We start from the raw sequence: 25,163 nt of genomic DNA, 5'->3' as shown, positions 1-25,163 counted from the left end.
AGTAATAAGACTTTAATGCCTCTTAAACAAGTTCTTTTAATGTCCATCTCATTATTTATTCGGTATACATCAACAGACTTTGCAGCTTTCCAACTGGCTGTCTGCACTACTCAAAGTCTGAGGTCCTCTTTTGCATGGAGAGAAGTTTCATCATCTAATCCTAAACACCTGCCAAGCTACTTGGATTGCAGAAAAGCCAATAATTATATTGGAAGCTGTCCTTCCCAGCAGAAGCAACTGCCAAGTGTACAACCAAGTGTACTCTTTTCCAAGGAATACTAATAACCACTTCAAAAGGAAATTCAATCTCTTGTCTAGTGGTCTTATACTTTGTATTAAAGATATACTGATTATAAATCTTCTACTTGATTTGCATCAATTCTATTAAGAAGACAATGGATAAACTAGACCCAAGGATAGAAGGGTTAGGAACCACAGCTCCTAGGACAAATGGCTGATTCCAGGTCTGGAGAGAATATTTACAAGATGAGCCTGAAACATTTGATGTGATAGCAGGGAAGTTAAAATCTTCTCAATGGACTCAAGAGTCAGCTTAAGATATTCTCACCAAAGTTGGGACAATTTATCCTTAAACTCATAAGGATAATAATTGTAATGGACTAGAACTATTGATCACTATTGGAAGATACATTAGCCAATTTATTATTTTGAAAATTATTAAATGAGAGAATTGAGTCTTTATCTCTCTTTTGCTATATGATCTATACCACTGGCTAACAACAGATGAGGGAGAAGTTAGCTTTATGGAAATAAATCCAGCTTACCAGCTTATAAATAAAAACAGAAAGATGAATTAGAATATCATCATCTTGCAATTCTTAATGAATTAATGAATTCATTGAGGCCTTGAACACCTTAGTGGCTGACCTCATAAAAAAAGTCAACCAGGCATTGTATGCTTCCAGATGGAAGAGCATATATATATTACTATCTATAAACCTGAATCTAATTAAGTTTCTAGATATAACTACAAATTTAAAGGAAATACAGAGGACTCTAACATGTTAATTACTCCATAGGCATAGAATTTGCAAAATACAGACTTGAAAACTACAGACCAAAAAATCTGGGGTTTATAACAAATATACTGTAAAAAGGAAAAAGGGAAAAAAAGGTGGATTGGAAACTTCTAATTTAAAAAGATGTAAAGGATATATCAACCAATTGCAATGTGTAGGTCTTATGTGGACAGTAACTCAAACAAATAAACTGCTAAAAATTAAAATAAAATAATGGCATTTATGACTCAATTGAAATTTAAACAATGATCATATATTTAATGGCATGAAAAAACTTTATTTTTTAAAGTACAAGAATATTATTGTGGTTATAACTTTTTAAAAATCTTTATCTTTTAGAGATACATACTAAATTATTTATGAATAAAATGACTGTGGGATTTGTTTCAAACTGATTCAGAAGGGTGGAAATGGGTAAGGGTATAGATTAAACAAGACTGACCATGAGCTGATCATTTCTGCAGAGTAATGAATATATGAGGGTTCATATAATAGTCTGACTACTTCAGTTTTCCATAATAAAAGCATTTTTTAAGAAGGAAAAGTTAAGGCAAATTGGTATGACCCATGAAAAAGTTAAATGCTCTTATTTTTTTCATTTACAAAGTTCATTTCTAGAAATTTATCCCACATAGGTGCTCACACATTAAGTACAAAGGAATATATACAAAAATATTCATTAGAACAGTGTTTGTAACAATAAAACACTGATAAAAATCTGTTACCCTATCACCATGACTAACCTTCAGCTATTAAGTTTCCATCTGTTACAGACAATACACATTTTTTGATTAATTTCCATCTTTCCTGAATAACTTTTACCAGATCTAATCCAAGGTAATAAAAAAGTACAATTTCCCTCCCACGTGGACCTTATTAACAGTCTGATTTGGACCACATATGAATTTACTTTCACACTACCATACTTGAGGTCATCTATAAAACCTCTACTGAGAAAAAATTATATATTACCATTTCCCAATACAATGATTAATTTCACATATCATTTTAGGGGTTTACAAGATAGCCTGGGAACTTGAGGCCCATGCAAGTTAGGCACCACTCACTTTAAAGTTAATGAAAGCTATTTTTAGTGACCCAAAATATATGTCTCTATTGCAGATAGGAGATATATTAGGAAAAGAAGATAAAAGAATTCATAATACTGTAATTTCCCTATTTCATGTTATGGGAAAAGAACAAAATAGATGTTCAGTTTTACTGTTCTAACATAACATCTTTCCTAGAGACCTAATGAATTCGCAATGGATAAGTTAGCTGCAGTCGATTTAGCAAATGCAGAACAAACAGAAAGAGTTACTTAACACAAGCCTAATGTGGAAGCTTTCCAGCCTCTCTGATAAAAGTGCTGATAACAGACAGTGAGTAACCTGCTGATTCTATTAGATTCATCACATTAAGTAGATGTTTAAATTACACAAAACATGCAGTTTCTGTTAGGAAAAGTGTGAAGTCTGTTCTTTGGATTCTTCAGATCAAAAAAAAAGTGTAGAATTATATCACAATTTAAAGAAAAAAAGAATCAAAGTCTGTTTTTCATATTAGAGGTTCAAAAGAAAGAACTCTGGCTTTTTTTTTTTTTTTTTTTTAAGGATTTCTATACCAGAATAGTGCTTTTCTGACTTATGCAAGAAGTTGTTACATAACACTGCAGCCCAACTTAGGCAACTGCAGGAACTCTCCTTTCCTTCCCCACAGAAACCACGAGGGGCTTCCCTCCCCTCCCGTTCCAGTCACTTCTCTTTGCTCATCCCAGCAATCCCTGCAGCAACCTGGGAGACAGACCAGCTGGCTCAGGCTTCCGCAGTGGTAGAGGGGAAAGGACGTGGCATGTGCAACCCATTACGCCACACACACAGCCCTTTCTCCAATCCCCTTCCTCACCTCAGGAGAAGAAAAAGAAACTGTTAAGTAATGAAAGAAAATACCGCTACTTCTCCTTTCTTAACCTAAATGGCTTAACTTACCACACAGATGATCCCAACCTTAAAATATTCCTCTATCAGATGCAAGGAAAGAGAAACTTGGAGTGGAGGTGGGGTTAAAAAGTAAACCATGACCTATCCTCTACCCAGCAGTGAGCATCTCTTCTTTATCAAACCCAGTTCCATTTCTATCCCTCCCAGAGGATATCTGCAATACATTCTGGTTCTCAACTGTCATCTGGCTTGCTGGCTCTCAGGGAGCCATCTTAGACGTCATCTCAGCTCATGAATAAAAAGCAAGCAGGGGAGTTCCTGTCGTGGCTCAGCGGAAACAAATCTGACTATAGCATCCATGAGAATGCAGGTTAGATCCCTGGCCTCACTCAGTGGGTTAACAATCTGGCATTGTCATGAGCTGTGGTGTAGATGGTAGATGCGGCTTCTTGGGTCTGGTGTTGCTGTTGTTGTGGCGTAGGCCAGCAGCTGCAGCTCCTGATTTGACCCCTAGCCTGGGAACCTCCAAATGCTGTGGGTTAGGCCCTAAAAAGACAAAAAAAAAAAAAAAAGCAGGGATCTCAAACTCAAAAGGCTTGCACTTAAGAAGACGACAGCATAAATGAGTAAGCAGACTATCAGGAGCAGCACAAAAAGAATCAATGGACTAGAAAGCCCATCCCTGCCTGAGGACCCCTCAGTTAACTTTTTTTTAAAGAAAAGCTGGAATCCAAATTTTTATCTGTAACCTCTTCATTTTTAGCCCACTATTACAAAAACTTTTATAAGATTTCTATAGCCAAGGTATCAGTTGGATGAGCCTGAATACAGCCCCCGAAACCCATTTGTGAACTTTAATTTAGAATCCCTAAGGGACTTAAGAGAAGTCATAGCTTCCCTTAGCACTGTTCTATTCCTCTTCTCCAGAACCCCCAATCAATCCCAGGCCAAGGCTGCTACCATAGTAGTGGATCCCCTCAGCTCAGGCAGGAAGAGGAAGTTCCTGTTTTACAGTTAACTTTACTTGGGCTGGATTAAAGCTGTGTTTCTAACATTCCAAAATATATAGCTCCAAGTGCCTTTCTCTTAGAAACACTGTTACACATTAGGTTTAGTACTTCTACTTTTCAGTATGGTATAAGTCAAAAGGTTTTTTGTGGGCTAGTTTGGGAAAGTTACCTATCAAATGTAACGATATGTCTATAGGAAAACTGTATTTAAAATTCTAAAATAAGTACATGCATAAATAAAACTTGGAACCCTACCATTTGTAAAATGAACATTTTTTAAATTCTAATAATATCACTGTTGAATTTCAAGACTTGCTCAGTGGTCAGAGGGCACTGGATAGTTAAATATATTAAGGGAAATTACAAAGGCATATTAAAGAATATATTCAAAATTAGGTTTTACAGATCAGTCCATATAATATACTGGTATACAATTTGCCTCATGACATAAAAGGGCCCGCCCTACACTGAAGCAAGCTAAAATTGTAATGCTTCCCTCTTCCCTACCCACTACCCCTTTATCGCCTCCCCCATCTTCCCAAGAGCCATAAGAACTATAAGACTATAAAGAGATTACAGGAGCCATAAGAACTATAAGACTGTAAAGCGATTTTTTTTAAGGCATGGAAAGTTGGCAGAAGCATCACTCTCAAACTATACGAAGAGGTTTTAAATCCCCTAAGCTTTATAATTTTAAAAGATGTAAAAAATTTTTCATGTCTGCTAAAATTTTAGTAAGTATAATAATAATAAAGCAAAATTACACCAAACCCCCAAACAAACGCAAGAGAATATACAGTCAGCCAAGGGCCAAGAAATGTCAAAATTTACTTATTAAAGTTAAGAGCTAAAGGTCTCCATTTGACTTCCTTTTAAGATATATTTTGCGTGAATCTATTACAATAAATACAGACAGCTCACAAAGAGATACAAGCAACCAATAGTTTAGGATATTAATACCAAAATATTTTGAGGTGTTGGTTTTGTTTGAAGTCTCCTATTAATCACAGTTGTTCCCTAAGTTCCTCAAATCAATAAACAGTTACTCTTTTGTTTATATGATTAAAAACATGGTTTACATAAGCAAAATCCGTCAGCTGCAATTTTAGAGCCTAACTAATGACATCTGGAGAAACTATTCTTTAAAAATGATTTTGCTTATGTATCTTGTTTTCCACTCCCTTTTCCTCCAAAATTTGAAGACTGAATCTTTATTCATCAGCATTGAAAGTTTACTTTTTATTTGGATTATAGCCTTCTTTTCATAAGCAAAAGAAGAACAGAGTTAGGTAGAAGACAATGTAAAACAGTAGAATAGGCAACGATCACAACTGAACTGAATTATCTTTCGAAAATTTAAGCCCAATTAGTATGGACTAATAAAAAGAATATGTTAGTCTTCTAGGTGGATCACCAAGTTTTCATGATTGATCCTAAACGACCAAGTGTAAAACTGCAGTTTCCAGGGGGGAGGGGGAGGGGAAAAATAACCAGTTGATTTTTGTATTTTATGAAAATACAAAGGTATAGATTTGAGTTCCTACTGAAGCTGACATTTTTCATATTATAATATTCTTAGAAAAAGCACAAGGGAAGAGCAAAATGTTAAAATATTAGTATTTTAAATGGCACAATAGAGGATGACTTTCTCCCCCCCTTCTACTTTTCTGTTATTTCAAAGTTTTATATAATAAGAATATATTACTTTTTTTTTTTTTGTCTTTTTGCCATTTCTTTGGGCCGCTCCTGCGGCATATGGAGGTTTCCAGGCTAGGGGTCTAATCGGAGCTGTAGCCACTGGCCTACACCAGAGCCACAGCAACTCGGGATCTGAGCCGCGTCTGCAACCTACACCACAGCTCTCATGGCAACGCCGGATTGTTAACCCACTGAGCAAGGGCAAGGACCAAACCCGCAACCTCATGGTTCCTAGTCGGATTCGTTAACCACTGCACCACGACGGGAACTCCAGAATGTATTACTTTTAAATAGCAAAAGGTCTAATTTACAAGTCTTTATGTAAGATCATACAACGTCAATGTGTTGCAAGAGAGCAAGTGCTCAGATCTATATTTTTTAATATATTCTTTAAGCTGATAAAGAAACTTAAGTGTATGAATTTGTTCTTGAGCGAAATAACAATAATTTCACCTGTTCCCTTACGTCCAAGTTCCATACTCCACTGGGGTTTTGTGATGGGTGTGCCATCACAGCCGGATGAGTGCTGGGGCACTGAAGCAGATCGGGAGCTGGCTGGCCGATATTTAGAGAGACCTAAAATGTCAAAGAAGAGGAAAAACAGGATTTTATTTCTTTCTTTCCCCAAAGAAAACAGCCTGAAGGTTTTTTGCTTGTTTTTTCTTTTGCAGCCACCTCCGCAAGCATATGGAAGTTTCTGGACCAGGGACTGAATCCCAGCCAGAGCTGTGGTCTACACCACAGCTGCAGCAATGCTGGATCCTTAACCCACTGCACCCAGCTGGGGATCAAACCGGCACCTCCAGAGAGACAACCGGATCCACAGTGGGAACTCCAGCCTGAAGGTTTTTATAAGTTAACCTTAAAACCAGAATCAGTTTAACAGTAAAATTCCAACAATAAAAAGAATACTATTTTTTAAAACTATTGAAGATTCCACTTGATTTACTCCTTTATCACAGTCCCAATATACTTAAGTCTGAAAAACGCACATTCAAGAAAGACAGTAAGTCTGACTGGACTGCTGGACATATAAATTGGAGTCTATATTCTGGGCCAGAACCATGTCATATTTTTTTACTATTTTTGCAGAACTTAGCATACCGTAAAGCTTGCCTGCTTCTCTTAAATTTATTAATAAATTCCACTGTAATATTTACTCAACAGATCAAAATAATTTAGGGATTGCAGAAGATATTTAAAACAGGAAATATTTTGGAGTTCCTGTTGTGGCTCAGTGGTAACGAACCTGACTAGTATCCATAGGGACATGGGTTCAGTCCCTGGCCCTGCTCAGTGGGTTAAAGATCTGGCGTTGCCGTGACCCGAGGTGTAGGTCTCAGATGTGGCTCGGATCCTGCGTTGCTGTGGTTGTGGTGTAGGCCAGCAGCTGTAGCTCCGATTAGACCCCTAGCCTGGGAACTTCCATATGCTGCAGGTGTGGCCCTAAAAAGCAAAAAACAAAAACAAACAAAAAAACAGGAAATATTTTAATAGTATAACATAAATAGCACTGTAGAGTCAGGAGACCCAGGTTCTAATTCCAAATTATCCACAAATTAGATATAATCCAAGTAAGACACCTATTTCTTTGTGATTCATTTTCATTTGTCACACGGAAAAGTTCTAACATTTGGGTGTAGCCCTGAGTTGGCTATTATTTGGGTGTGTCATTTAGGGCAAGACATTTAATCTCTCTCTGCTTATGTTTATTTATCTGTACAATTATAGAAGCCAAAGAATTCATGACCGGTCAGTTGTCTAATATAATTAGATTCATATTCTATCTGATGCCAGGTCTCAAGTTCTACTAGCTCATCCTAGATTACTAGATAATAAAAAATAATTTAGGTCTCATAAAGAAAATTAAACAAAAAGCCAAACAAACAAAAAGCAGACCAAGGTAAGGGAGACGTGCACAAATATAACATGCTAAAAAACAAACAAACAAAAACCTTCATTCTAATGTGAAGACCATAAAAGATAACCACAACTAGAAGTACAAACAGGATTTTCCAATAAAAAGAAACACAAATAGTACTCCTCCCTGCAAAAAAGAAAAATAATCATATTCACAATAAAGAAATGTATTATTAATTGAACTATCATTTTTAGTTAATAAATATTCATTTTTTTGGCCGCACCCACAGCACACAGAAGTTCTCAGGCCAGGGATCGAACCTGCACCACAGCAGTGACAACACTAAGTCCTTTTTTATTGTTTGTTTGCTTTTTAGGGCCATACCTGAAGCATATGGAAGTACCCAAGCTAGGGGTCCAATCAGAGCTGCAGCCATAGCTACAGTGAAGTCAGATCCAAGTCGCATCTGTGACCTACACCACAGTTCACAGCAATGCCAGATCTTTAACCCACCAAGCAAGGCTAAGGATCGAACCCGCAACCTCATGGACACTAGTCGGATTCTTAACCCGTTCAGCCACAATGGGAATTCCCCCAAATCCTTAATGCAAGGCTATGAAGAAACTCCAATAAGTATCTTTTAAGTTATTACACTGACAATAAAATAGCACTATGTGATACAAAAAATGATAAATGATAAATAAAAATTAATGAATTACTTCTTACGTATCAATATGGATGAAGTTAGCAGTAAAATGCTGAGTAACAAAAATCAAGTCATATTGGTTATCATGTCATTTTCACAGAATTCAAAAAGTAAGGGCAAAAAACATATAGTTCATATATCTCTGTGGTACACTGTAAAGAAAAGCAACAGAATGATTAAGAAAAGGGAAAAAAAAGTTCAAAACAGTATTTATTTACTTGTAGTGCAAAGACAGGTGAACAGATTCAGGGAAGCACAGAAGGAATGGCCACAGCACGAAGTACAATACACATGTTAGGCTGGGTGGCAGGTTCACCGGTAATTGGCTTATTACTATATTTCACAACTTACATGCAAGATACATCAAAACTTTAGTTCTGAAAATTAAAAAATGCTGATGACATGAACTAGGTATAGTTTCTTCAAAAAGCATTATGGCAAGAGCTATGAAAATCTTCTAATGTATGTCTATTACAATAAAACTAAAGTTAATCTTTTCACCAAAAATGTTTGTCAGGAAATTATCCTAAGAGTATAATTTGACCAAAAAAAAAAAAGTTTTTGGAAGATATTTAGAGATAATTACTTGCAAAAGTTTAATATCAGAAACAACCTAAATGCTCACAGGGAAATAAGGTAAATTAAAGTGTATCAACTCAGTACCGTCTCAGGTAATAATTTCAAAAGAAAAGATTATGATGTTTGAAACATGCACACAAAAATCTATGATATGATATAATATTATATGCAATAGGCAGTCAAGAAAAGTAGTTGTGTTATGGGCTGCATTAGCTGTGGTCAAGAATTTTTATATACAATTATGGTTACATTATTTTTTAAAGAAGACTATTTTAATTTTAAGGTTAACCTAACTAGAAAAAATTTTTTAAAGAAATTAAAGCTACTAGAAGGAATCTGATGAATGTATTTTTAAAAAACAAATCTAGAAGTCAGCCAAAATATTTTAAAAGGACCAAAATAAAGCAGAAAATCAGAAAAAATAGTTTTAATAGATGTATTCTCATGCTGATATATGCTATAATTTGATACAATCTAGTATTTCTATATTGTCTACTTTTACACTTTTTGGTGGTGTTCTCTTAAAAATAAAGCAACACACCTTAAAAGGGTGATATCCTGTGGAGTCTCTCCACCACCCCAGTGAAAGCAGTACACAGTCTTACCTGGAGTTGATGGCCTTTCAAGCATGTTTAAATGATGGGAAATGAACGCCTGGCTATCATGAACAGTATCCATATCAATCTCCTCCTCATCTTGAGAATTTGAAAACTAAAACACATACACACAAAACAAAGGAGAAAAAGAGCCATCATATCACTTTATGTTTGGATTTTTGCTCTTAGGAAAGGTAGCAGAAAGGCCACAGAATATACCCCCCAAAAATCTTAAAAGAAAAAGTAGTCTTTTTCTCAAAAAGTATTAAGTCAAAGAAAAGATTATGTGGTCCAGCCTCCAAAAGAAGCTGATTGGAGCTGACCAGAAACATAAAAGCAACTAAAATCTGTTCTTATGTTGTGGGAAGAAATAGTGAGCTGTGGTAGATTGTAGACACATAGTTCCTCCCCCAAACAGAGAAGAAGTATGTGATAATAGAAGTTTAACAATCAGTTGGAATGTCTTAGATGGACATTTGAATTCTCTTATGATTCAGTCTGTTCCATCTGTTCCTGCTAAGGAAAAACCAGTGCAAGTATTCAAAAAGATTTACAAGAAGGTGAATATCCTACACTGTTAATACAGGTTTAACCTGTATTTCTTACTCTGATTTTGAGTTTGACTTTACTGCTATCCTCATTCTTCTCCAGTATTTGACCAGGTTCTAGTGGGGACCCCAGTGGTGTATCAGCCTTCCTCTTCACTCCCTGCTGATGAGCTGATATATTACATGATGCTTCTTTGGCAAGGTGATCATCTTCCTGTGGCAATATTCAAGATCAAAATTAGATTTTTGAAGACAAGTAGCTCATGTTATAGCTGAAAACTAATACCTACAGCAACCATGCAGATTAGAGCATGCCCAGTGCCTAAAAGGTACCAGCAATGGGCTTAAAATAAATCTCACCTTCTTTTATCTGCTGGTCTTTTGAGGGGTGAGAAGGGAAGCTACCGAAATAAACTTTAAAGCTTTACCCAAAGAATGTAACTTTTGGTGTCATTTTCTCTTCTTATCCTGAAGATTCCAAGTATGAATGTGGACATATTAACAGGGATGGGCAGGAATCATAAACAAATTAACTTCTGCTGGTTTATAAATGTTCAGATCTAAAAGAGCTCATTACTGAGACTTTTTTTCCTATTAAAAGGCTGTTTTGCTTCCTCATAACCTAAACTCTAAGATACATTTTAAATGTATAACAAATACTTATGATTATATTTCAGAAAACCTAAGTGAATAAGTAATTTTAAATGACTACTGCTAACTAGCATAAAGAGAAATTTGAATTTTAAAGTATCAAAACACCAGTAGGGAATTGCCAGGCAAGTAATCTGGTCTAAATATTGGTGAAAAATGAAGTTTGAAGTACTGAGGACATTTTCTCATTATAGCAAAAATCATTTCTGAAAAACTATCTTTAAATTACAGTAAAATGATTGATATATATCCTAAAGGTCTTTCTACAAAAAGTCTGGTAATTTCATAATGCATGGTTAGAAACAAAAGCTTTCTTAAAGGCAAACACACACACATACATATATATGTATACAATGTATACTCTCCTCCCAAATCAGCAGATTATACATTTACTGTTATTTCCTTATATATTTGACTCAATAAGCCTTTGCCAGGCATTTTTTCATGTTTAGAAGTGTGTTACTCAAAGTAGCAAAAAAAAAAAAAGAAAAGAAAAAAAAAAGAAAAAAGAAAAGTTGAAAAGTCAGGGCTCCATGTTCAAACAGCTTTCCATCACTATGTATGGATAAGATAAATTAATATGGAATAGGTTAAATATTCATTTCAATCTTCCATTAATCAAAGTAGAAAGTCTATGCTCAAGTACAAAAAATCATTATGTGATCATAAAAGGAGTAAACGGACAGGCAGCACATCATTTGTTGTGTGCAGTTATGTAGGTGTAACTAGCACTTTACAAATTGTGAAGTACTAACCTAATGTCTGCCAGTGGTTTTTTAAATGGTATAAGAAGCTGTTAGTGGCTTTAAAATTTACTAGTTCAAAAAAAGCAATTCTCTTCATCAGAGCTCTACATAATAAAACTACATCTGCTATAATACATATGATTCTTACAGGGTTCTGAAATCCAACTAGCTGCGCGTGACTACTTGGATTAACTGCAGTCTCTTGGTTGCCTGCTATGGCCTCTGGAATTATGGTCGGATTCAAGACAGCTTTTTTCTCTTTCAGATTAAGGACCAAGCCGAGTTCTGGCAAAGGTAAGCAGGAAGGTCTACTGAGGCCAAAAAGTGTGAAGTACAAGTCCACAGCACCACACCGTAATCTCCAGTCATGGGAAGTACCTAGGAAGTAAATAATAATAATAATAATAATAATAATAATAATAATAATAATAATGTCAATATACACCTTTATCCATGCATTTTTAACTGCTCCAGAAACCTGTATGGCGGAAAGGATGAAACGATTACGATGCCTAAAAAGAACTATCAGTTGCCCTAGGTGCCACTAGCAAACCCTCTACCCTAAAAGACACGTCTCATCTTAACACAGGTACTTAAAAACTGTTATAGAAAGAAAAACATTCAAATGAAATAATGCATTTATAACCGAAAAATGTTTATTACTTCATTCTTCTTAGAAAATAAAGTTAGACATCTAGTATAAATCTAATATTCCAAAATAGTATTTTTTTTTTCGGCTTTAAATTTTCCTTTTAATTCCTCCTCCTTGGTAACTATACTCCTTATTCATTCATTACCTGTTCATCTTGTCTGATTTTCCCCTTATTAGCCTGCAGGAAGATGGCACACCAAGAGCCTTTATGAATACTACCACTGCAAAGAAATTCTAAATCTCAAATTTATACTTTCAGATTTTAAATATGGTAAGAAAACCTACAACTACTTGAAAGAACAATTCTAAACTTGGACTTACTGTAGAAGAGGAAAATATTTTTCTAAACATCTTCATATTTGTCGTATTTTGTTTTTGCTTTTTAGGGCCACAGACCCACAGCATATGGAAGTTCCCAGGTTGAACTGGAGTTGCAGCTACAACCTACTCCACATGGGATCTGACGCAGCTCAGGCAACTCACTGAATGGACAGAGATCGAACCCATATCTTCATGGATACTAATTGGGTTCATAACCACTGAGCCACAACAGGAACTCCGCTGTATTGTTCTAAATAGGTATTTGTTCAAAAAAAAAAAAAAAGAAGAGGCAAACCCCAGAGACGGCCACACATTATAAAACATGTACTGATCAGAAGACCACTCTGTAGAAATTCAGTTTAAAGTAAAGTAGTTGAAAGACTTTCCAATTTCTCTGATGAGTCTCAGTGCTTTCATCTCCAAGATAAGGGTTTTGGGCTCAGATTATACCTAACCCACAGCAATGACAAACCAGGGCACAATGACATCAGAGCCCTTGCTCACTTTTTTTCTTTTTTTTCTTTCTCCAGTGGAGTACTTCCAGGTAGATACTGCCATCAAATAGACCTGTTGAGATGAAATTTTCACCAAGGCCTAGATAATTTCTATGGTTTCCGGAAAGAATTTAAAATGACCTGGAGAATTTAAAACAAGTGAGAAGAAGAAATTTTCCTCTGGGTAAAAAAATAATAATAAAATAAACCTTATAAATACTTCATTTTGGCCAAGAACTGTGGTTCCAAAAGAGTACCATAATGCTTAAAAAGGAGAAACAAAAAGAAGTTGCTACAGCAAATTCTGAACAGCATAAATATTAAGCTTCGTGTTTTTCAACAATAAATAAGGAGCTCCCATCATGGCTCAGTGGTTAACAAATCTGACTAGGAGCCATGAGGTTTCAAGTTTGATCCCTGGCCTTGCTCAGTGGGTTAAGGATCCGGCGTTGCCGTGAGCTGTGGTGTAGGTTACAGACATGGCTGGGATCTGGTAACTGGGATCTGGTGCTGCTGTGTCTGTGGCGTAGGCCGGCAGCCACAGCTCCGATTAGACCCCTAGCCTGGGAACCTCCATGTACCACGGGTGTGGCCCTGGAAAAGCTGAAAAAAAAAAAAAAACAATAAATATTAGAATAAGTAAATACATTTTAATTAAGTAGTGATTTTGATGAAATTTACTCTAATAGATAAGTGAACATTATATTAATTATATACAAAGAAAATCCACATGGGAGAAATTATAATTTTACTGAGTTCATAATATATATTAAACTGTTCTAGGCACTTTGAATGCTACATTGCCATGAAACAATTATCAATTCTATTTGAGACATCTTTAATGTTGCTACTGTGTAATAAGGTAACAGATACCTAACACGATTTGAAGGAAGAGAAAGAGGCAGGAGCTCCTGAGGAGGATGTTTTCATTTATACAAACTACAGATAAACTGGAAATGAGAAGGATGGTACAGAGTGAAAGTAAGGATTTTACACTGGAACTCCATTTCCTTCCCTGGAATATCCATAGCTGGACCCTTTAATGGACTGACATAGCCTAATTTTATTTGTAGGCACTCCTTATTCTTCTCAAAACATTTTACATCGGTAAAGGTTCTGCAAAGGACAGGCATCACATTCCTGGGCTTTTTACTACCAACCCTCTGAGGAAAGGGAGAGAATCCTGCCAGAGCAGCTAGCCTAGTACCTATCTATTCGTGGGTACAGCAAAAAAATAAGTGAATAGTGAATCTCAGGCACTTTGTCAGTAAAGAAACTAGAACTTTAGGGTGCACTTACACTGGAAGAAGACTAAACCTTGATGATGAGAATAGCCCAATGATGCCTTCGGCAAACAATGATCCTGGAATCTTTATGGTAGATGACATTGAAACGAGTCAGGCAACTGAGTATGAATTACTAAAAGTTTAAAAAAAAAAACATTTTAATTGTAAAGAGCAAATGGAAACTGTATATTCTGATGATGAGCCAGGGTGTTGTCTTGTGTTTTGAAAGTCAGCTTAAGGATGATTAGGCAGTACAGTGAATGAAAGCTGCTAAATGCACTTGAACCCCTAGAATATGGTTTCTGTTAACTTTGTATTTCTATGTGGGCTTTTGGTTATGGATTTGTAAAGGTTTTGGTAGACTTTCAATTTGGATGGAAGAGTGAGCATTATTCTTTTGTTCCTAAAGCAAGTTCTTGGTGTTTTTTTCCTTAAAAAAACTATCATAGTAAATACTATAGAATTCATAAAATTTAAGGCTGATAAGCCCTCAAAAAATATATATATATAAGCAGTGGTTCTGTTAAAATTACAAAACAGAAAAAAAATGAGAACTCCAATATTATTTCAAAATCATGGAATAAAATCTTTAAATGGTTGTCATAATGTAATTAAATTAAGTGGTTTAGCACTTTTGCTTACTTACCAGTAAGCTCTGTGATTTGGGGCAAGTCAGCTGCCTGGGCCATAAAACAAGAGCAATTAACTTAGATAATCTGTAAGATCCTCTCAGGCCTAAAATTCCGTAATTCCAAATCAACCAATTCCATTACAGTGAGGCCCTGAAAGAGCTCATGATTTCTGCCCTCAGTGATAGCATTATGAAGACCAATCTTTAATCTAGCTATCCCTCCTGACCTGATCACTCAAATGGCAAGGAGTTCTCATGTATATGAAAAAAAACAGTCATTATTCTTTCCTCTCCTGTAAAAGTACTATCCATTCTATTCTCATTAACAGTTACGCTTTGGGATGAGCCCTGCTTTACCTGAATCAGTAAAACAATATTTAGCAGTGATGTCTTCTATTCAAATCAGAAAGGTTTTTGTTTTTTTTTTTGTCTTTTTGTCCTTTTTAGGCCCACTCCTGCGGCATACGCAAGCCAATACAACACTTTTATCACTTAAGCCAGCCGAATAGAATTTCCTACTGCTTGCAGCTGAATAAATGATAAATAAATAAATAGGTACTATAATCCCCCTGATTTTAACGATGAGAAAATCAAGGAACAGAAGGCTGAAAAGAACTGTCTACTATCAGACAGGTGATAATTAACTATACGAGGAGTAAAATCCAAATTGTCAACTCCAAATCCTGCTCTTTTAATCACTAAGTGTTTTTTGTTATGATATTGTTTTCCATATAAGCAGTGGTTCTGTTAAAATTACAACACAGAAAAAAAATGAGAACTCCAATATTATTTCAAAATCATGGAATAAAATCTTTAAATGGTTGTCATAATGTAATTAAATTAAGTGGTTTAGCACTTATACGAGGAGTAAAATCCAAATTGTCAACTCCAAATCCTGCTTTTAATCACTAAGTGTTTTTGTTATGATATTGTTTTCCATATAAGCAGTGGTTCTGTTAAAATTACAAAACAGAAAAAAAATGAGTGGGGAGAAAAAGTTATACAGGAAAATTAAACCAATGAATGGGTTTAGCATATATATATATATATTATATATATATATATGCTAAACCCATATAGCTATATATATATATATATATATATATATATATATATATAGCTTTGTGTGTGTCCATTTGTATTTTCAAAGCAAAAACTGTTAAGAAGATATCTTAGTAGTGCCTAGAACTCAATGCTAAGTGGAACTATCACACTCCAGGCAGAGTGCAGAGATCAGGCAGTCCCAGGAAGCAGAAGTCTAGAAACCTTACCTCTGGCACAGAATCATTAAAATCTGTCCAGTACCTTTCTAAAAAGAGCATTAATATTCACTGATAATTTATCAATTTTTAAAAAGCATGAATATGATTTCTCAGTCCATTTGTCTTACTCTCAAACTTTCAATTTTCTAAATCCTGTTCTTATCCTACCACAATCTCTTATTGAAAAGTTTCCAAACCCAGCTAAGCAAACAAACTTTGATTCCTCAAAAGCACCTGATGACCATCTCATAAGACGACCCTTTCTTAACTGCCATGATACTCCCTCCCATAGACTTTTTTATTTTTATTTTGTCTTTTGTCTTTTTAGGGCCACACCCGAGGCACATGGAGGTTCCCAGGCTAGGGGTCCAATCGGACCTGTTGCTGCCGGCCTGCGCCAGAGCCACAGCAATGTCATATCCGAGCTGCGTCTGCGACCTACACCACAGCATATGGCAACGCCAGATCCTTAACCCACTGTGTGAGGCCAGGGATAGAAGCCGCAACTTCATGGTTCCTAGTCAGATTCATTTCTGCAGCGCCACAACTCCGTATACTTTAAATTAGTTCAAAAATTTAATAATTAAGCAAAGTCAACACCTCTCAAATCCACTTTGCAATAAAACAGAAATAAGCGAATGAATATCACAAAATCCCTATTGTCCACAATTTACTCGTTCTCCATATGTAAATCAAGATAATGCTTATCTCAAGTGACAGGATAACCCAAGAGCCCCAATAGGGAGTAAGGGGCAGAGAGATTTCAGCAGAATTTAGGGACTTTTTGTTTTTTGTTTTGTTTTGTTTTGTTTTAATCAGAGCTGTAGCTGCCAGCCTACACCACAGCCACAGCAAGTGGGGATCGGAGCCACATCTGCAAACTACATCACGGGAACACCAAATCCTTAACCCACTGAGCAAGGCCAGGATCAACTCTGCCACCTCATAGTTCCTAGTCAGATTCGTTTCCCCTGCGACATGACGGGAACTCCGAACGTAGGGACTTTTGAAGATGCTCTAGCTCCTTCTGTTACAAGTGGGTTCTCATTACCATTTCTTATACAGTAACTATTAAGAAGATAATATAGGAATGTGAAAAATTCTCATGATAAAATGCAATTTTAAACTTCATTACAACTATGTATATACACACACACATTTTTTCCCCAAAAGCCAAATACACTCATACCTTAATAGTGGGGATATAATGGAATTATATTCTTTTTTTGTTTTTTGTCCAGAAAAACTCAGCAACATGATATTACTTATCATTTAAGAAGAAAAGAAAAGAAAAAGAAATAAACTTTAAAAGAATTTCTTAGATCAGATTCATTCATGTATCCCAGAGGCTCAGGCTGGAAGGGAAATGAGCAATTTTCTAATCAATCTTCCTTGTCTAGTGCCCAATATTCTCCAAAACAGTAAAAAGAAAAACAAAACCAACCCCCCCCAATCATTTTGTGCCACTCCCATTGTTCATATTGTTCATATTGTTTCCATATAAATCTGAAGAACTGAACAATAAATTGTTTGACTATAGCCTCACTGATCTGTTCTGTTTAGATTACCGGCACAGAGAACTCCAAACTGAAGCAGTAACTGTACTCTTTACTGAAGACTATCAAAATTAAATACCAAATTGACAGCAATCAGAGCTTGAATTTGTATCCAATGGGCTTTAAACGTTTTATAGAGACTGTCCCATTCATCTTGTCCATGAAAGCTTTCCTAGAAGGTGGTATGAGAATTCACTGTACTTCATTTTGCTTTCTTCAAAGTTGTAATCCATCACAATCATGGAACCATGCATTCTTACTAAGAATATATTCAACATGGTATACACTTTGAGCCACATCTTAACGACTGGATGAGCCTTTACAAGTTCTCAAACTTGTATGCTCATCTCCTGGATCTAAATGACAGTAATCATAACATCCTTCAAGGTAACCAAGAGTAGCAAAATATAAAATGTTATGTAAACAGCAACGATCATTCTTCTAGGGATTAGGGAAAACGTGAGAATAATAATTTGGCAATATCAATATAAACTGGATTATATGTTGTCTTCTGAATATTTTGCGGACAAGGGCCATTCTATTTTCAATTTTATTAAATTTTAATGAAATATCTAATATGATGCCCTTACTTGGTACTGTACTATGTTATGAAAGTGAGGGACAGAAGATATATAACCACTTAACATCTCAATGTTAGTAAATTAAAAATGTTTTGAAAAAGAATGAAAACTTGGTATTTAATTGTGATTCACAGTGAAGCAATCACTAATGAGATAGACTGGGCAAGTTATTTTCGAGTACCTAGAGAGAAGGTAAAGTGACATATCTTGTTAGAAATGAATACCCACTGCTCCCTCACCGTCTATCTACAGCTATTCATCTTTAAGCAAAACACTTTTCAGCCTAGCTTTTGAATGAATTTTAAAACAAAACCAGTATTACAATTTCAAAGTATCAGAGATAGAAGGCGAATTTTCTTTAAATATATACAACACTTATAAACCAATAGAAAAAGACCAATAATTCAATTAGAAAAAAATGGCAAAGCTCACATATAAGAGAAGTATAATGGTATCATTACTATATTAGTATAACAACATTTTTGAGCACTTAATATGAATAAGATACCATGCTTCACAAATACTCATTTATTTTTCAGTTTGCAGAAGTAGTATCAGCACCATCTCCATTTTAGAAATGAAAAACCATAGGCTTAGACAAGTCACACTTAACCCTCAGCAAATTGGTTCCAGAGCTTGTGCTTATTAGGAACACTAACTACCTCTCGATTTCATTCAAATAACATAAATTAAAACTGTGATGACATACCATGATTTCCAAGGTACAGAACAATAACAATATGAACTGCTCTTAAAAGGATAAATAAGAAATTGAAAAACAACAACAACAACAAAACTGATTACCTCTGGGAAAGGCCACTAGGAGGCTAAGGAAAAGAGGTGAGAAGACTTATTTTTCAACCCTGTATAATCTTCTGAAATAAAAATTACAATAATAATTTGCAAGTTTATGTTTACAGCTCTTTAAACATTTGAGACTCTTTCACATGCATTAATATTTTTGTTTCTTCAATCACTCTGTGGGGCAAATGTGTACTACCCCCACCACTGTGAAGGTAGGTGTGTGTGAGAAGTATTCTCCTTAAAAAAAAAAAAAGGACAAAAAAAAAACCACAATTCTTTAAGTACTAAAATGAAAATATTACAATAATAAAAAAATTTTAAAAGCCACTGCTGCCTTACCGGAATTCATAAGTTTCCAGAGTTGATCTACCAAAGCTTCATTGCATAAGGGAGACTCCATGTTTTTAGTAAATGGTGGGTTCTTAGTCAACATGTTTAGAATCTTATGTCTGAAAAACAAAATTAAATTTTTGCTAACCATTAAAAACATTTGAAAATTATCTGCAGTCCCTCCTTCCTATTTTATCATCTCCCTTCTTTGATCTAGTTTTGTATTTAAGTTTAGTTTCATTTCAAAAGACATTATGTTGCATCCTAGATATTTACTATTACTTTTTCACTAAAAAATTCTGGTGGATTTGTTCTCTCTAAATGTGCTTTACTTGGCAAAAAAAAAAAAAAAAAAAAAAACAGGAGTTCTCTTGCGGTGCAGTGGATTAAGGATCCAGTGATGTCACTGCAGCAGCCCAGGTTGCTACTGTGGCCTGGTGACTTCCACATGTTGTGGGTGCAGCCAAATAAATAAATAAATGAATGAAAGTGCTTTGGTGAAATTAGCTCTTCTAAAACCTGACTCTATACATTCCTAACCAACCTTTCCCATCCCACTTCCAAAACACTGTACTCTTCTTAGAAGTTTACAAAAAAGACTGGTCAATAAATATAAAAACCTTAAAATGAGGCAAAAAAAAAAACACAAAAAAACACATGTAAGCCAAGAAGTCTATATTTGAGATAATAAATACCAACTTCATTACAGTATCTTTACAAAGCATAAAAATGTGCAAAAAAATTTTAAATATGGAGACTGCTAAAAAGTTTCCTCAAAATAAGCTTAAGTTTGGAAGAGTCGATTAATAAAAATATCCTTATAGAAGGTTAACAGTTAAACTCCACTACTGGAGGTTTTTATCTCACATGAGAGGCTACCTGAAGCAGCCTCTACCATAGTGAGGCTACTCTTGCACTATGGAGTCTTCCGGAAAATAGGAAAATGTGACCAAAACAACATTTGGAAAAGAAAATGCCTGATGCTATGAGCCGGAAACACCATAAAAAGAGAATAGAGAAGGAAAAGGAGAAGCAAGGAAGCCATGGCAGTGGTCTAGCATTTAGTGAAGGATAAAAGCCAGGTCTAGGACTAGGCCTGAGAAATTCAAGAACTAAGAGTTATGGAAGGCTTGGATATAACTAAGAAGAAACTTAGGTTATAATATTTGTTGAGGTACTTAGTAAGACCTTAACAAACGTGAACCTGGGAAATTTTTACATTTAATTGTCAATGGTAGGACATCAAATTGGATTTATACTTGAGAAAAAGACAGGAGGAAAACTGAACTGTCAAGTTGTAGTTTAAGTCATTTAACCACTTTGAGCTTCATTTTCATGTCTGTAAAACATGATTGTGGACTCTCATTGTTAACATCTTTTTGTGATTTGAAATTTTTTTTTTTTTTAGGGCCACACCTGCAGCATATGGAAGTTTCCAGGTTAGGGGTCAAATCGGGGCTGTAGCTGCCGGCCTATACCATAGCCACAGCAATGCTGGATCCAAGCCACGTCTGCGAACTACACTGTAGCTCACAGCAACACCAGATCCTTAACCTACTGAGCGAGGCCAGGGATCAAACCTGTGTCCTCACGGGCACTAGTTAGATTCATTGCTGCTGAGCCGCAACGGGAACTCCCTATGATTTGAAATTTTAAGAATGTCTGAAAGACTCCTGAAAGGCTATGAAAACAAAAAGTGAAATCTCAGTGCTTATAGATGCAATTTATAGATAGGTAGTGAGAAAGGGGATACATACCTTTATGGATATGTCATATCCATATTTTCCTATCTTTATGAGTAAACACAATTTCTGTCCTTAAGAACTTCAAAATCTATTTGTAAGCATAGATCGGTAGTACAGGTAAATAACATCTTTTAAAACATGGATCGGTTTTTCTTTAGAAGATGTTAATGTTGTTATACTATTAATTTGCATGAAGAAGAAAAGTTAAGTTTCTGTTTACCTGCTTTCCCAATTACCCCCAATACCAAAGTGGTAGGGCCCAACTAATAAAACTGTCTAATATTTACTCAGATCATTATATACTCTTTATAAAAACCATGCCAATGAATTCTGTAAAGAGTGCTCTGGGGATATCTCTGAAATTATAGCTAAAAGAGCAATAATGATTACTACATGTATTACTTTTAGCAATTTAAGCCAAGCTTAAACTTTTTTCAAAAGTTTTGTTTTTCTTTAAGGTTTAGATGATGGAATTAAGGCTTTTAAAAAGAAGTATTTAGGAGTTTCCTTTGTGGCTCACCGGTTAACAAAGCCCACTAGGATCCATAAGGATGTGGGTTTGAATCCTGGCCTTGCTCAGTGGGTCAGGGATCTGGCATTGCCGTGAGGTTGTGGTACAGGTCTCAGATATGGCTCAGATCTGGAGTGGCTGTGGCTGTGGCTGGAAGCTGTAGCTCTGATTCGACCCCTAGCCTGGGAACTTCCATATGCAATGGGTGTGGCCCTAAAAAGCAAAGAAAAAAAAAAAAAAGTATTTATAGTCAACAAAACACTCAAAGCAATACTCAGAGAAGATAAAGTTTAAGGTAAAAAAAATGAGAATTTTATAATTTTTTAGAGATTAAACATCAAAATTTACAATAAGCATATGCTTCAGATATATGAAACAGACCTGAAGCAAACCCTGAGAAAGCAATAAATTTGTTATGTTCACAGCAGCAAAAACATCATATTTCTCTCTAAACAATTTCTCAGTTTTCTTGGTGTACTAGTTCAATCCTACTGGTCCATTACTAACTATAAGAAATACCATCATATCCAAATTAAAAAAAAAAATGTTCAAAATCTCTCTGGAGAAAAAGCATAGGGTATATGTCCCTTGAGGAAATCATACATTGTGATTATACGCATGTTTGATTCCAACATGAGATGATAATTCCATGTCATTTTTAAAATAATCCTACCCAGTCTAAAGTAAATATAACAATTAAATTTTTCCTCTTAATGTGAAAAGTATATGCATGAATAGAAATCACTGGAAAGGAATAATCTAAAATAGTAAGAATTATTGCTTCTGATTGAAAAAATTATACACTATTTTTAAGTTTTCTTCTTAGTGTAAGTTCGTATTTCTTTAAATCTGAGTGAGCCTTTAAAAAAGTTATTCCCATTGAGGAGTTCCCGTCGTAGCTCAGTGGTTAACGATTCCCACTAGGAACCATGAGGTTGCAGGTTCGATCCCTGGCCTTGCTCAGTGGGTTGATGATCCGGGATTGCCGTGAGGTGTGGTGTAGGTTGCAGATACGGCTCGGATCTCATGTTGCTGTGGCTCTGGCGTAGGCTGGCAGCTAGATCTCCGATTGGACCCCTAGCCTGGGAACCTCCATATGCCGTGGGAAGCAGCCCAAGAAATGGCAAAAAGACAAAAAAAAAAAAAAAGAAAGTTACTCCCATTGAAAGGAAACTGTATTTTTCAAAAATGTCAATTTCACTTGTTTTAAAATTAATGTATCAACCAAAGTATACTACTTAGTTTACATTCTTTTTTTTTTTTTTCCTGCTTTTCAGGTCTGCATTTATGGCATATGGAAGTTCCCAGGCTAGGGGTCGAATCAGCTACAGCTGTCAGCCTACACCACAGCCACAGCAACACCATACCTGAGTTGCATCTGCAACCTACACCACAGCTCATAGCAATTCCCTATCCTTAACCCACTGAGTGAGGCCAGGGATCAAGCCCGAAACCTCATGGATACTAGTTGGGTTCTTTTCCACTGCACCACAATGGGAACTCCAAGTTTACGTTCTTAAGATATCTTAATGAAGAACTGATTTACACTCTGAAAATGTCCTATTGAGAGAAGACTATACAAGCAAAGCCAATGACACTATTATTGAAGTGTCAAATTCAAATAAAACACTAACTTTCCCAAACATTTAAAAATAACTAAAAAGCTTAAAGTTCTTTTCTACATACAACTGTCATTATAAAATCACTTCTGTTTAACATATGAATAAATTAACCATATATGTGATGGAGGATTATATTCAACCCTTTGTTTAACATGTATTTAACCACATGCTAAGCATCATGCTATGTGCGAGACCTATAGTGGCAAAAAGAGACAGTCTCTGTCTTTTTTAAAACTTATATTACTGTGCGATACAAAATTAGTATAATTTAAAAATCATGCTATAAAATTAATATATTCATATATGTGAAGTATCTATGTACTTAAGTAAAGGAACAAATGCAGGATTGCAGAATAACGTATTCCTGTATTTTCAAAAACTAAGACTTGTTTGATTCTGAAATTATTTAAAACTTACTAAACTAAAATGTTTAGAATCAAAAACAAAAAAACTAACCTTACATAGGGTACAGGGTCATTTTGAATCATATTAAGTAGCCACTGCAGTTCTTCATAACTCCTGTCCACTAAAAATAAAAAGAGGAAATACATTTTTTGTTAGTTATAACAAATTAAACAAGTGACAAACAAGGAGTTTACACTTAATATTTAGGACTCTGCCTTAACCGGATTTCCAATCATCAAGGCTGTAGGTCAATTTCTTACATTTTTTGAAGCAATAGATGACTTGGTAAATTTTGCAAGTACTGCGCTATATATGTAGCCAAAACATAAACAAACATAAAACAGGACCAAAAGATATTTTCCACTAAGGCTCAAATCAAAGGCAAATACAACATAAAACAAACTGAAATTTATTAAGATCCCTAAATTAGAGATGATTAACTCTAAATGGACAAAACGTGTTTAAATAAAATTGTGTTTCTAGATGCTGACATCAAATTATAGACAGGTATGATACTCAATGGCATCTCAATATGTCATACAGTATAGTAAACTATTACTGTGCAAGTGATTTCCTTCATTTTAACACTATTTGATTTCGAGCACCACTATTTCATGAAATCTTCAAATTTATGTGACAGTGAACATCATTCATTTCCTTGGCTAGGAATAATGGCATATTTGGTACATCTCAAGAATTTGAGATTTCATAATTTGGTAAAATGTCAAAATAAAACTAGAAACTGATACAGGATTCCATTTTTTTCTTGCCAAGAAATACATGGGAAAAAACCCACTATTTTCACCAGCATTTTTTAAAAGAAGGAATACTTTAAACTTCAACAAAAAGAACAAATGACACTGCTTCCTGAACTTGAGCCAACACTTAATATACACTCGATATTGTTCTTACCTTTTTAATCGTTTCTTACCAGAAGCAGTATTTTATTGAAATTTATAAAAAATTATAAGGATTTGAAGTATTTTCCTCTACTTAACATATAAAACTTAACCAGTATCTTCTAAAGAATTTCTTACCCATTTGTCTCCTTCCACTGTCAAGATGAGAATTTTATCATACTTTACTATTTTTTTAAGGCCACTCCTGCTACACATGGAAGTTCCCAGGCTAGGGGTCAAATCAGAGCTGCAGCTGCAGGTCTATATGACAGCCATAGCAACACCAGATCCTTAACCCACCCAGCAAGGCCAGGGATTGAACCTGCATCCTCATGGACACCATGTTGGGTTCTTAACCTGCTGAGCCACAACAGGAACTGCTATCATACTTTAACTTCTTTACTCTTCCCATATTTTAGTATAATCCAGACTTTTAGATTAGATTAATCTACATATTTCTTGTATTTGCAGTACTATTAAAGAATTATTTTTTGAAATTTGCATTAAAGCTTACAACCATGTTAATATATTTAAGCTTAGCTCTGTATTTTACAAACAGTTGCTTGTCACTGGGTCTTTCATATCACAATTTCATCAATCTTGAGTTATTGTTTTTGATTCACCTCCAAGTCAGCTGAAAATTATCTTTGGGAATTTTTTGTTTCAATGTCACAGGAGAGATGTATTTC

At 35.2% G+C, this 25,163-nt stretch overlaps 1 protein-coding gene across 4 annotated transcripts in view; it reads right to left on the bottom strand.

Moving 5' to 3' along the window:
• TAF2 (TATA-box binding protein associated factor 2) overlaps positions 1-25,163 on the bottom strand; it is a 107,766-nt gene that overhangs the window by 28,732 nt on the left and 53,871 nt on the right. For 3 of the 4 annotated variants that reach the window (XM_047783353.1, XM_047783355.1, XM_047783352.1), the window contains exons 21-26: positions 23,627-23,696; positions 19,302-19,411; positions 11,524-11,753; positions 10,037-10,192; positions 9,440-9,545; positions 6,142-6,264 (exon numbers count right to left, since the gene is read on the bottom strand). In XM_047783353.1, the coding sequence (XP_047639309.1) occupies positions 6,142-6,264; positions 9,440-9,545; positions 10,037-10,192; positions 11,524-11,753; positions 19,302-19,411; positions 23,627-23,696 (795 nt within the window). The remainder of the gene's footprint in view (positions 1-6,141; positions 6,265-9,439; positions 9,546-10,036; positions 10,193-11,523; positions 11,754-19,301; positions 19,412-23,626; positions 23,697-25,163) is intronic. The other variant, XM_047783356.1, reaches the window with a different exon arrangement.

This window comes from Phacochoerus africanus, chromosome 6 (genome assembly GCF_016906955.1).
Source record: "Phacochoerus africanus isolate WHEZ1 chromosome 6, ROS_Pafr_v1, whole genome shotgun sequence".
NCBI classification, from domain to species: domain Eukaryota; kingdom Metazoa; phylum Chordata; class Mammalia; order Artiodactyla; family Suidae; genus Phacochoerus; species Phacochoerus africanus.
The sequence above is the reverse complement of the archived record's forward strand: the minus strand, read 5'-3'. Positions and strand labels throughout refer to the sequence as shown.